General features: G+C 31.2%; 1 protein-coding gene across 1 annotated transcript; it reads left to right on the top strand.

Annotated features, from left to right (window-relative positions):
* The first annotated feature begins 9749 nt into the window (after nt 1-9749).
* LOC145643128 (uncharacterized) lies at nt 9750-13536 on the top strand. Its single transcript, XM_081694289.1, has 2 exons — nt 9750-10385; nt 10819-13536. Exons 1-2 carry the CDS (start codon nt 9750-9752, stop codon nt 13534-13536), a joined length of 3354 nt encoding a protein of 1117 aa, XP_081550415.1.
* The last annotated feature ends 1665 nt before the right edge of the window (nt 13537-15201 follow it).

The raw sequence follows: 15201 nt of genomic DNA, 5'->3' as shown, positions 1-15201 counted from the left end.
TTTTATTTGGTTGATTTAGGATATTAATTTTTAGAATTATTCCAAATTACTTTATTTTGTTTTTAAATCTGTCTATTAACTTGTAATTATTATGTGTAAGGACATGTTCATGCTCCTATTTACGCACTTGACTTGACTATTGAAGAGATGATGAATTTTATAAAAATTCCCGATCATCTGCATCGTGATCTTGTCTTTCTTCTATATGTTGAAAATGATGGGTTTATGAAATTATTAATATTTGATTTATTTTAAATAAATTATGTTCAATATTATTTTATAATATATACAAACAATTTGTATTATTAATTTCTATTTATTTTTGTAAAGCTATAACAAAAAAATCAAGCATCAAGATATGACAATGATATACTTTGTATATGTTTTGTGAAATAAAAAAATTATTTATGTTGATTTATTTATTCTAATAGAAAGTTAAAATTGGTACATACCTTTTGTTTTTGTTAGTCTTTTATCATATATTATATAATTAATTTAAAATTGTTTCAAGAAGTTTGACTTAATTAGAAGGGATACAATTGTATTTTTGTCCCTAAAAAGTTAAAGAAAATTGAAATAATATGTAGGTTTAATTATTACAAATCTTTCTTATCAATATAATACCAAAAAAAAAAAATACATATATTAAATAAATTAAACTCTTTTATTTGATTGATAAATTGCATCTCTATATAAATTAGTGTAAGGATTTTCATTTGAATTTTTATATAGATGTAATTTACCAATCAAATAAAAGAGTTTCTTATGGGTAAGATATTAGCCCAAGTTTCTTTCCATTGGTTTTTATTATCTAATATCCGATTATCATTACATCTGTGCAACTGGTTTCAGAAAAAAAAAAAAAAAATGTCTCATACTCCACTAGTAGTACCGATGATTACAACATCGTCAGATAATAATTGTATGATATTATATTTTCAGATGCAACAATATCAATAAGATCCTTCTACAAATAATTTAAAAACAACTAAATTATATAAATATAGAATTAGGAATAATATTTATACTGTATATAATTGAAATATTTCAAAAATAATCAAAAGTCGAGATTACTTAAAGAAAATGAGCCAAATTTGGGATTATTTAAACCAATTTTTCTTAATATTTATATTATTGATATATAAACAAATTACGTGAAATTATTTATAAATTAACAAATTATGTGAAATTATTTATAAATTAACAAATTACGTATAAATTCATAGATATTGTATTGTTACAGAATATATTATAATTTTTCTAGTATTTTTGGGGGTTGGGTTTGGCGCATGGGTAATAAAATGGCACGGTGCTCAGCTTATGAACCTAGTTTTTTTATTTTTCTAAATATTATTGGTTTAAAAATGTTTCTGTTGCTATTTTTCTGATTTGTTTTCTAATTTGCTAGTTATAAATTAAGCTAGTGCTCATTTAAGCCTTTTATTATTATTATTATTATTATTATTATTATTATTAGAGTTGGAGCTTAGGAGTGATCTACAAACCCAAATGAATGGAAAAGTGAAAAAAACCGTTGTAGGCGTCGCTCGAAGTGCGCCTACGTTAAGCATGTTGTGAATATGCTTGACACACATAGGAAGTGGGAATTGACATAATACGATTAGGGACAAGGAAAGTAGGGAGCCGCCAACAAGTTTTTAAGGAACTTGTAAACCGTTCACGGATCATAAAAGGCAACCACGATAAGGGACAACGATAGGCAACAACGATTGACCCGTGAAGGTTACACCCCATTCATAATCCATGAGATTACTAACTCCATATGGTTCGGAACCACGAAAGGAGGATCGGGGATGATGGTACGAAGTGAGTCATGGAGTCACATTCGCCCGTATTGGCCTCTACTCGATTCTTATAGTGAAAAGCATTCCTGTGATCTCAAAGGCATACAAACAATAATTCAATTCGCTCCAAACTATTATTTAACTAAATTGGTTTAAAATTAATGCACACATAATTCTAAAAATTCGGTGATCACTTGATTAAACAACAAGATTAAAAGGAACCTAAACCGGTTGTCCAAATTATCTTATTAGGCGTGATTCTCAATTACATATTCCCTTTAACATGAAATATAGTGATCAAAATAAATAATAGAATCAACATTAATATAAAAACCAATTTAATCATAATTCCAACAACATATAAATCGTTAGAAAAATAATAATAATAAAAAGAGCATGATCCTTACTTTGAATCTGTTTGTTTGCAACTACAAAATAATAAACGAGTTAGTAACTTCAAGGAAATAATAAAACAATAACTAAATTAAATCAAATAAAATATGGTTGATTTTGGGGCCAAACCCTCAAACGATTCTACCTTTCACGCCTTGGCTTAAGGACAGAACCTCGAGTAAAATATGGACTCCTTTGAGTGCTTGAAGAAGGAATTTTGAAGTGAAAAGGGTAGGCTAGTGTTTAGGTTAATAGCATAGAAGAGAGAAAATAAGAATAATCCAATTCTCGTTGCCCCCGTACATCAGAAATGAGGGGGTATTTATAGGGAAATGTGCTGAGGGAGCACACGGAACCCTAAAATGATAAAAACCCTAAAAAAGTATCTCGTGACACGGTCAGACTGTACCGTCAGACGGTACACATTCCCGTGACACGGTCAATTTTGGAGTGACGCGGGATATTTCCAGAAAACGGAACGGAAAACGCGTTAAGGGTTTACGCGGAAAGGACACGGAACTTCCCGTGTCACGGCAGACCTCCCGTGTCACGGAAAGTCCCACCGTCAGACGGGAAGGGTTCCCGTGACACGGTCAGTTCCAGTCCATTTTTCCGTCTAAATTCATTTTTAACCCTAATTTCTTTCGGCTTTTAAGTGCCGATTGATAATTTCGGGCTTTTTTCTGACTTTTATTATTCGGGCTAAAATAAGAAAATAATGAAATAAAAATAAATAAAATATTTGGGCCAAAAATAAATAATAAAATAATAAAATAAAAAGGTTTGGGCTTAAAATTAATTAACAAGCTTGGGCTAAAATTAAGACTATGCTTTTACCAAATACTAAACCCGACCAACAGTGGCGGTGAAAGGTTATTTATCATCGGGTTTGGTTTTGGGGAGACATTTTTAGGTGTCTACAACCGTATTTTAATGTTAGGGGTAAAATTGGATCTTCAAGTCAAAATGCGAGTGTTACCCTGTAAAATGGGAGCGACGTTTAACAACCCCCAAGAAATTAAGTCATAATGTGATAATGGAAGAAAAAGAAGGGAAGAAGAACAAAGATGAAGGACGGAGATGGGAGAAAAAGATGGTAAGGGGAAGAGGATGAAGGACGGAGAAAGTTTTTGGTTATAGAGCCCTTAGCATCTTAACCAATTTGATTATTATTGCAACAAGAAATATACATCTATAATATATAGAAAAGAGAATTGTTGGTTTGGGGCAAAAAGGTAGTGGTACAATAACTTGTTTTGAGAAAATTCCTCTCAAGTCCCAAACCCCAACCTGATGACCTGCAAGTTGTATCATTTAGTTATTTTTTTTTTCCTTTTATCTTTATCCTTTATCTTTAAAAAAAAATAAAAAATAAAAAAAAAAAAATAATAAAAAAAAAAAAAAACCATTTTACTTGTATTGTAAAGTTTATGACTTTTTTTTGGTGTTCTATACTATATAGAAAAGAGAATTGTTGGTTTGGGGCTAAAGGGTAGTGGTACAGTAACTTGTTTTGAGGAAATTCCTCTTAAGTCCCAAACCCTCACCTGATGACCTGCAAGTTGCATCATTTAGTTATTTTTTTTCTTTTATCTTTATCCTTTATCTTAAAAAATAAAAAAAATAAAAAAAATAAACATTTTACTTGTACTGTAATGTATATGACTTTTTTTTTTGTTTTCCTTTTTTTTTAAACAAAAGTTAGATATAGTTATTTGGACTATACGAGGTATGTTATTTGTATATAAATTTATTCTACTGTTGAGTTGGCTAATTGATTTCTCATACTATTTTAATTTATAAACACCCCCTCCTCCATAGGCTACAAAGACACGTACTAACCACTAATTAAAATTACCATACCAGGCACCTAAATCAACTTTTTTTTAAATTTATATTATTATAAAAGTTAGATATATTTATTTGGTCTTTGTCTTTTTTTTTTCTTTTTTTTTTAACAAAAAAGAAAGTATTAATATTTTCCATTTTTTTCTTCTTGTTTTTTTTTTTTTTTTTTTTACGTTTGTAAAATAAATCCATTTATTTAAATGGGAACATCCTAGAATTTGAGTAGGTTTGCAGAAAAATGATGTAACGATGTCACAACAAATTATGCCGACGAGAGATTAATACAAAGCATGTAGTATTAGAAATCTATTTAAAATTTAAATGTAAATATCATATGTTGAATAATATAGACAACTTTTCGAATGGGATGACACTCTTAAATACGAGTATATGTGTATATGTGTAGCAAATTTGAGGCATAATATTGACACATGGTATCCATGCAATTAAAAAGCTCGCAAATTTGAGCCATAATATTAACAGATGGTATCCATGCAATTAAAAAGCTTATCAATTGCATGACAACCATCTTCACGTGTCCAGGTATGTATTTTATTTTTTGATTTTTTTTTTAATTTTTTTGATTTTTTAATTTTAATTTTTGTTTGTTTTTAAAAATTTATGGCTTTTGTTTCTTACCCGCTATGTTTTGGTGATACTCCTTCCGTTTTTAAATACTTGCTCCATTTCTCTTGGACACGCGTGTCGATGCTAATCTTTCTTTAATTATCAATATGTATAAATTCTAACAATTGAAAATTAATAATCTATTCATTGAGATGATCCAACAAGTACCCACAAGACTATATTTTTTCTTATGTATAAATCACAAACATTAGTCAAAGTAAGACAAATAAATAGTGCAAAAAATAGAAATGGAGCAAGTATTTAAAAACGGAGGGAGTAATTTTCATTTCCTTTTCTTATATTCTGCCTCATCTAAAAACAATACTAACGCAGTACGAAAATACAATAAATGACCCGTACTTATCACTTTATACTATCTTTTATATTGTCATTAATTGTGCGTCAACTTCAAAGTAATTTGAATTTACCTTTTCACTTTATTACTTTAGATAATAATGAACAAAATTAACAAGAGTATATTGAATTTATCTTAGAATTAAATGACTTTGCTTAATTCTTATCAAAATACTGTTCAATGTTGTCTTTTTTGTTTTCCTTTATTTTCCTTTGTATACATACATATAGTTATCAATACACTGTACATCTTTTGGCATATATTCTTTGTTGAATTGATGACCATAGTTATCAAGTTATTGTTCATGTTTTGGCTTTCTTGACTGTGTATATAAGTAGATCTCTGGGCTGTGATAGCATTTCATTCCATCTTCGTTCTAAAATATTTTCATACGTCAAATTATCGTGTGATACTACATTTGTATTTCTTGTCGTTCGGGTTGTTACACTGATCATCAGACAAGAAGGTATTATTAAAAAGCTATTATATGGCTTTAGTATCCGTAGTTATTGTAACACTATATTAAATATTCTTTTTAGATGGTTTAAAGTTTACATTTATGATTAATATGGTTCTAATATACATATTTATATTACAAGTTTATTAATTATTCTTATAAGATGGGTTAAGACATGAAAACCAAATTAGTGACATCCTCGGTCGATTAGAAATAGATTTAGGTGATGATTTAGAAATGAATAAAAGCAAAGTAGAATAATTAACTTTGCACATGCAAAAACCATGGAATGTTTGAAAACATTTTTTTTCCCGGCGAAATGTTTTAATTCCTACACTGTATCATTTCATTTATGTAGGAGGGATCTTTATATATTGAAGGCTTTCACCGCATAAATTCTGTAACTGAATATCCTACAAATCCAGTTGTTGTAAGTAAGTTTTTAACTTCATTTTGTGGTTATTATATTTATAATATTGTTTTTGGATTATAGCTACGGAAATAAATTATGTATGTATTCTATGGATATTCGTTACCTATAAGCATGTTCATACATTTTAAAAATTGTAAATGGTTTCTTAGTATCGATATAAAAACGGATGGGGACATAACTTTACAATTATCAACTACGTAACTGTGATTTCCTTTAAAAAAAGGGTATATTTTGAAAGTTGCAAATGGATCAAAGAGTACCCTCTTTTAAATCTAAAGACGAGGACATAAAGCTTACAATTACCAACTACTTTACGGACTTGAACCCACCTCTTCCTACACTTGAATATTAAGATAGTATCTTTTGGTTTTTCCCCTCTAATGACATATTCTTTAATTGACCAATCAAAAAATGTCGCATAAATACACATCTCATTAAAGGGATAGAATTTGTCAAGTTTGTTCTTAAAAACAAAAACTTGTACCTTAATTGGCTAAAAAAATAGCACCAACTAATTACAAAAATAAAACAAAAAATCGGACATCAAAGAGTAACTATCTCCCTTTGTTAGCTTGCAACATTCTGCGAATTCGATTATGACCTCTTAGTTTACCAATGAAAACAGAATAGCAGTTAACTAGAAAGTGGACATAATTTAATAAATGTAAACAGAATAATAATTTGCCGTTGCTTTTCTACGGCATTAGACTAACAAATTGAAATAGAGAAAGTTCCACTTTTAGATACATTATTTCAAATTAAAAGCCGCAACAAAGAAAAAAGTACAAACGTATGCAAACAGAAGGAATTTAACAAAACCTGAGCTGCACCCTTGCCTTTCTTGAGCTCTTCCTGCAACCTCTTACGAATAAACTCCAAATGAGCATATGGGAGAATATTAGTTGCTAATTATTATAATTAACTACCGTTGACTTCCGGTTAAGCTTACATTCTCAAATCTAATTAAGTTCACAACTCTATAAAATTACCGAAAAGAAAAACATGGCTTCTGAAAATTTAGAAATTAAGTTTTAAAAAATAAGATTAAAATTAAAACTCACTCCTAACAGTAATAAGCTACCCAATTCTTGATTCACAGCAGAGATTCGTACTACTTCTAGCTTCCAAAATAACACTTAAAATATGAACATATTTTCTGGGGTCGTACATTTTTATACTGAAATGATAATTTCATGAGTATGATGATTTGCATGGTTTTGAAAAGGGTATGGGATTCCTAAATGAAAGACTTTTTGTTTTATTTATTTATAAAGGTATTTACATAAGACAAAGTAGGTGCCTAAGTTGGGAAGACAATGAAAAATAGAAAAGAGAGCTTACTACAATTTTATAGATTAAAGGTGTAGCATGCAATTACAAAAAATACTCTGACTACTAAGATCAGTCAAAATAGAAATAAATACAAGTACAAATAGCTACAAGCCTATAATCTATACAAAAAATTGAATAAGACGGATGACCCATGTTTCATCATTACTGCCAATAGGAATGACTACTTGGCTAATCATTTACTTCCCAATTAATGAATACCTCTTCATCTTTAATGATAGGTTTATTAAAAAAAAAAAAAAGGAAATACGGTAATTTATATATATATATATATATATATATATATATATATATATATATATATATATATATATATATATATATATATATATATAAACATGCATACCGACATACAATAAGTTCCCAAAATTTATATAATTAAACTAATGGAATTAATAAAGTGACAACTTATATGAAAAATTCATCTAGAAAAATATAGATTTTAAAGAGTAGCTAAACGTATTATATATATATAACCAAAAAAATAAATAAATAAAAAATAAAAAAACCACTAACAAACTAATAACTATGAATTCTCATTTTACCAATTTGCAAACTATAGATTTTGGTATTTTATATTGAAAATAAAATTAAATGTAGACTAATATATAAGAAAGACAGAAAACAGGAAAATGAAAAGAAAAAAAATCGAGTTTAAAAGAAATTTTTTTAATAGACAAGACACATATTATACGAAAACAAAAGCACAAATAAAAGTTGAGAGCATAACTTTATTAGTTATTTATTCTTTGTCCTTATATTAACAACAAGATCGTTGATCACATGTCTACAATCTGACATTTTATGCCAATATTTCCTCTTTAAAGTGTGTCGTTTCCTAGGGTAGAATAATAGCAAAGGACAAAACTCCATTGGGACCCTTTGCTTATTTTGTATTTTCAAACAAATAAAGAAAAACATTAAATAATTTAATTTCCAAAATGGGCCAACGACCAAGGTTAAGCAAAATTTACATGAATAATTAAAGTACGTGCATATACTAATACTTCAAATTACTTTACACGTATCTGATCACCTAAATGTCTTACATACACTACGTCTATGTTTTAATAAGTGTTACACTTCCTTTTTTTTTGGCAAAAAAGCTATAGTAAGATATTATATCTCTCTCCTCTCATGGTCTCCGGCCAAACCCATTGGTACTTATTTTATTGTAATTTCCCTGTCATAGTCATTACTTTTAAATAAATTATTAACCTTACTATCTTTCTTTTACAATTTTTTAATACTCCAACTACCCCACTTACCTGTTACTTTATTTAAGTCAACTAAATTGTCTATAATTAAACTAAGGGGAGTAATAAAGTGACAACTTATATGAAAAGTTCAAGCAGAGAACTATAGATTTTATAAAATAGCTAACCGTATTACATTACCAAAAAAAAAAAAAATACTTACAAACTTATAAGTTCACATATTTTCAATTTCATACTCCCTCCGTTTTTAAATACTTGCTTCATTTCTCTTGGACACGCATGTCGATGCTAATATTTGATCACTAATTTTAATTATCAATACGTATAAATTCTAACAATTGAAAATTAATAATCTATTCATTGAGATGATTCCAACAAGTACCCACAATACTATATTTTTTCTTATGTATAAATCACAAACATTAATCAAAGTAGGACAAATGAATAGTGCAAAAAATTGAAATGGAGCAAGTACTTAAAAACGGAGCGAGTATCTTATATCAACATTTCTTTTTTAAAGTGTGTCGTTTTCTAGGATATAATAATAGCGAAAGACAAAACTCCATTGGGATCCTTTGCTTTTTTTTTCGGACAAATAAAGAAAAAGCAATAAATAATTTAATACCTAACACGAGTCACATAAATAATGTGCAAAAGCATCTAATTTGGTCATATACAAATAATAATTACTCGTATATGGAGCATAAGTTTCTGAATTAAAATAGGAGACTGCGAATTAAAGGCATAACTTGTAATCTACTTCCACACCACCGTCAAACAAGCCGAAGATGACAACATCCAATGACCACAATAATCCCTCAATCTGTTTAAATTAATACGGAATATTTAGACAATTCCAGTAAAATCATTTTCCTAAAGCACCTTTGATAAAGTTTTAAAAAATAATAGTTATACAAGTGCACCTCTAATATATTCCTAGATAAGTGCTTATCTTGAGCTTATTCTATAAATTAATCATGAAACATTAGAAGTACAATATAATGTATGTAAATGACCCTCAATCATATAAATTCTTAGAAAGAAAAAGCTTTGTTTTGCACTCAAAATTATATTCTCTCCGTCCCTTTATTATATGCCTGCATTTCTTTTTGGAGTGATCAAAATAAAGTGTCTGTTTTTTCTATTTTAATTTTTTACATATATTCTTATGCATTGCTTTTGTTTAATTTGTTTTCCTATTATTTTAAAATACTGAATATGTGAAATACAATCAAAACAAACAACATGAAAAGACCTCCAAAATATGCATACGTTCTACCTGTGTCTATGCTTTGTGAGTATATATTGTGGAGCAAAGCTATTTAAGGACGAATCAATTAACCTATGTTGCAGCCAAGGGGAGATTCGACTTGCTCCTAACCATATTCCAGATAGTTTGCGTAACCTATTTCTGTCATTGGACAGCATCTCCGAGAGTTTTCGTAAATATATTATTCTGTACAACAATATGTTTGCGTTTACATCTTTGGGTGTGAAGAAGGATAAAGAATTAGCACGAAGACATCATGGTATTTACACATTTAGAGTCCAAGGGCAAGTATATCATAACATAAATGATATACGTCGAAATGATGAACAACCGCGATATTTGCAGCTATATTTCTATGAAACAGATGTTGAGTACCGACATCGTGTATCAATTTTTACGGATCTTGATCCACGTGTGATCAGCCAATTAGTGCACTTAATGGAGCTAAATCCGTATGCTCAATTTTTTCGGTCGCTTAAAGATGTTAATATGGTTGACACAAGTCACATTATAATCCGATCTGATCCAGATCAAGACCAACGTACTCACAATGCACCTACTTCTTCCCAAGTGGCAGCAATTTGGTTGGAAGATGCAGGCACGTCTGCTCCGCTGCAACGCGATATTGTGGTTCGTGCACATTCAGGTGCACACCATCGTATACTCCATTACTGCGGATGCTACGATCCATTACAGTATCCGATTTTATTTCCCTACGGCCAAACTGGTTGGCATAGATAGATATATAGATATAAAACAAAATATCTAAGAAGACAGGAATGTCATACATTTCCGATAAATGAAGTTCTTGTCCAAACTGTTGATGATCTTCTAGAAGCTGAAGAACAAGGTTTGGCTATTAAATAATTTACTCGAGAAAAATTTCACTTTAATCAATAAAAAAAACACCACTTATTTTTTATCTTTTGTTTTTTATATAGGAATTTACTCATCAACGTCTGAAAAAAAAAAAGTTTCCTGTAGAGAGTATTATTGCTACCGATTACAGATTCGTATACGAGATATTTCCTTTCTACTGCGATGTGGGCGCTTATTACAACAGTACATTGTTGATATGTACATCAAAATCGAAACTTCGCGTTTGGATTTTATTCGTCAAAACCAAGACACAATTAGAGCTGAACTTTACCAAGGTATTCTCGACAGCTTAAACACCGGCGTATCGCATGGATTAAATATTGGGCATGGATTCATTCTCCCTCCTTCGTTTATTGGTGGTCCACGAGATATGAGGCGCAGATACCTTGATAAGATGTCTTTAGTTCAGCACTACGGAAAACCAGATATTTTCTTGACCATGACCTGCAACCCTTCATGGCCTGAAATTACAGATGAACTGCTACCTCACGAGGAAGTGCAAAACAGACTTGATCTAATAGCAAGAGTTTTCCACGCAAAATTAACAGAATTGAAAAAAGATATTGTCCAAAAGAAACTATTTGGCGAGGTTGCAGCATATGTTTACGTAATTGAATTTCAAAAAAGAGGATTACCACATGTACACTTTCTCATCATTTTAGATTCAGCATCTAAGATTAGAACTTCAGACCAATACGATGAGCATGTCTGTGCAGAGGTACCAGAACAAAAGACTAACGCTCATCTTTATGAAGTTGTTTTAAAGCATATGATGCATGGCCCTTGTGGAAATGATAATCCGGGAAATATATGCATGCGAGATGGAAAGTGTAAAAACCATTACCCTCGAAGCTTTTCTGAAACGACATCGACAGGTCATAATTCATACCCTATATACCGACGTCATAATGATGGAAAAAAATATTTGGTACGCAGAGTACGACTTGATAATAGGTGGGTAATACCATATAATCCGTATTTACTAGCAAAATATGACTGCCATATAAATGTAGAAGTGTGCTCTACAATAAAGGCAGTTAAATATCTGTATAAGTATATATACAAAGGTTACGATCGGGTTGTTTTTGCTTTATCTAATCCCGACAACATAAGCATAGGTGATGAAATCACTTCCTTTCAGACAGCGCGATGGATATCGCCCCAAGAAGCTGCTTGGCGTATTTTCAGATTTCCGTTGAATGGTATACATCCAAACGTTGTTTCTCTGCAAGTACATTTGCCAAATATGCAAACTATGACATTCCATTCACAAGAAAGGTTACAGACTGTTGCATCTGACTCATGCAGACAACGAACTATGCTAACTGCTTTTTTTGAGATGAATCAAGTTGATAGCTTTGCTCGCACATTATTGTACCAAGAATTTTCTCAACATTACACATGGCGTGCCAAAAAAAGTGAAAAAATTTGGCGACGCCGTCAAACGACAACTACTGCGATCGAACGTGTTGTACATGGAAATCCAGCAGAAGGTGAACGTTTTTATTTGCGGTTACTGCTCACAAGTGTTCGTGGTCCAACCTCTTTTGATCATTTGCTGACCTTCAACAACGTAAGATATTCTTCATTCCGAGAAGCAGCATTTCAACGAGGTCTACTCGAAGCAGACGATTCTATAGATAAGTGCCTACAAGAAGCTTCCCAAAGTCAAATGCCTTTTGCCTTACGACGACTATTTGCTACATTGTTGGTATACTGCAATCCTGATGATCCAAACTGCCTGTGGGAAAATTTTTACCCATATCTTTCTGAAGATTATAACCATAACTTCCCTTCGAACAAAAAAAAAAAGGCTCGCAAATTAACTATAAAAAGCATTTGTTACCTTGTTGAGTCAATGGGAAAGTCTTTCGACACCTACAATTTTGGATTGTTAGAGCTTGAAGAAGATGACTTAGTGAAAGGAATGAAAGAAATCAAAGAAGAGCTCCAGATTCCTATTCATCCCGAAGAAATAAATGCTGTCAATTTACTTAATAGTGAACAGAAAATTGCTTACAACATAATTTACAATGCAGTCCTTGATAATAAGCCGGCAGCTTTCTTTGTTGACGGCCCTGGTGGTACAGGAAAGACTTTTTTATATTCTACATTACTCTCTAATGTAAGAGCAAAAGGAATGATTGCTTTAGCAGTTGCGAGCTTTGGTATTGCTGCATCTGGTCTGTCTGGAGGTAGAACTGCAAATTCTCGATTCAAAATACCTTTAGATGTTAATGAGGTTCTAAGTCCAAGTATTTCCAAACAAAGTGCTTTAGGAAAACTTATTCGTCTTGCAAAACTTATTATATGGGACGAGGCACCAATGGCAAAGCGTCAAACAATTGAGTACTTTGATAGATTGCTACAAGATGTTTGTTCAAACAAATTGAAATTCGGTGGAAAATTTGTTGTTTTTGGCAGTGACTTCCGACAAGTGCTACCTGTTATACCTAAAGGAAGTCTGAATGAGGTTATTGCAACGAGTTTTGTGATGTCTCCTTTATGGTACGCACTCCAGAAAATCCATCTAACTCAAAACATGCGAGCAATCGATGACCCAACTTTTAGTAATCTTGTCTTACAAATTGGAAATGGTGTGCCCCCTTATAAAGATGGGAAAAATATAGAGCTTCCTAAACCTTTAGTCATACCATATGACAATGAAGACTCATCTCTGGAACTCTTAGCAAAAAGCATCTACCCTGATATTTCGAAGACAACTTTCGATTCTTCGACTGCAACAAAAAGAGCTATTTTAACTCCAAAAAATGAACATGCTACAAAGATAAATTCTCTTTTAGTGCACCAACAGCCAGAAAGAGCTTATGAGTACAAAGTTTCGACAGCTGCACAGATAATTCATCCGAACAATATCCATCTGAATTTCTTAATAGCCTAGCTCCATCCGGCCTTCCGCCTCATCATTTGACTTTAAAGGTAGGCAGTCCAATAATTTTGCTTAGAAACTTAGATCCAACATTAGGCTTATGCAACGGTACTAGATTAGTATGCAGAGCCTTTTTCCCCAATGTTATTGATGCTGAGATAACTGTGTGACATCACTGCGGTCAACGTGTTTTTATACCTCGGATCCCATTACAGCCATCGGCTACGGACAAGTAACTTATTAGGTTTACTCGCAAACAATTTCCAATCAATCTAAGCTTTGCAATGACTATTAACAAGTCTCAAGGTCAAACGCTTGATAGAGTTGGCATATATTTATCACAACCGGTCTTTTCTCATGGTCAATTATATGTTGCACTGTCTCGTGCTAAAAAAGGTAAACATGTTCAAATATTGATAAAGCCCTCTGCAAATGAACCACATGGATGGAGAAAGACTAAAAATATTGTATGTTATGAGATTTTAAGGCGTGCTGGAATATTGTAATTTTACTCATCTTTCCTTTTACTTACGTTATAATTTTACTTCTATTATAAGAAAGACTAAAAATGTTGTATATTATGAGATTTTAAGGCGTGCTAGAATATTGTAATTTTACTTATCTTTCCTTTTACTTACGTTATAATTTTACAATATTGTAATGTTGTATATTATGAGATTTTAAGGCGTGCTGGAATATTGTAATTTTACTTATGTTATGAGAAACACTAAAAATGTTGTATGTTATGAGATTTTAAGGTATGCTGGAATATTGTAATTTTACTTATCTTTCCTTCTACACAGAGTGAACATACTTATCTTTCCTTTCACTTACGTTATACCATGATATTATAATTTTATCGCTTGTAATATTTACTTACATCACATTGGTGCATGGCAGGTTCTATTTAGATTGCACAACGACATAATGGCTGCTCAACAACTTCCTCTTGCCAATTTGACAGAGCAAAGCCGAAATTTTACTACAATAGCCACATTAATAAAGAAGCACCCGGCAAAAAAATCTCGCGAAGGCACGACAAATTTATAGCAACTTATTTTTGAAGACGCACAGGTATATCATACACAATTTATAAAATATTAATTATGTCAACATAATTAACAACTACTTAACATTGAAATTGCCATGGAACTCAAATGAAGGTTGTGATCTTTGAACGAGATATTGAGTTGTTTCATAATCTTCTTATTGAAGACAGAGAATACAAAATTACCAACTGTATCATAACTCGCATACTTGACATGTATGTTAGAGACAATCAGCTGTATCAGATGACGATCAATTCTGCAACAAGAATTTCTGACACACAACAAAGACCTGAACCAAGCTCATACTTTGTTCTACTTAATCGGGCTCTGGATTTCGTCGGCACATCTAATCGAATAGGTAAATATTACTTAATACCCATTCAGATATTATAATTACTTAGGTGCATCGTAAATACACATGAATTAATTGACATATATAACTAAGTTCTTTGTATTTTTTCCTTAGATATTATTAGGACTGCTATTCACATATACGATGTAGAAACTATTCGCTCCATGACTTCCGGACTGCCTAATGAAGTGCGTAGGATTAAGATCATAGATTCCAAGTACGTGTATATATATTACAATAATGTAAAATGCTTTTTCAATACAAGAGTACTTTAAC

The sequence above is a fragment of the Chenopodium album genome, chromosome 8, assembly GCF_948465745.1.
Source record: "Chenopodium album chromosome 8, dcCheAlbu1.1, whole genome shotgun sequence".
Lineage (NCBI taxonomy): Eukaryota > Viridiplantae > Streptophyta > Magnoliopsida > Caryophyllales > Amaranthaceae > Chenopodium > Chenopodium album.
The sequence above is the reverse complement of the archived record's forward strand: the minus strand, read 5'-3'. Positions and strand labels throughout refer to the sequence as shown.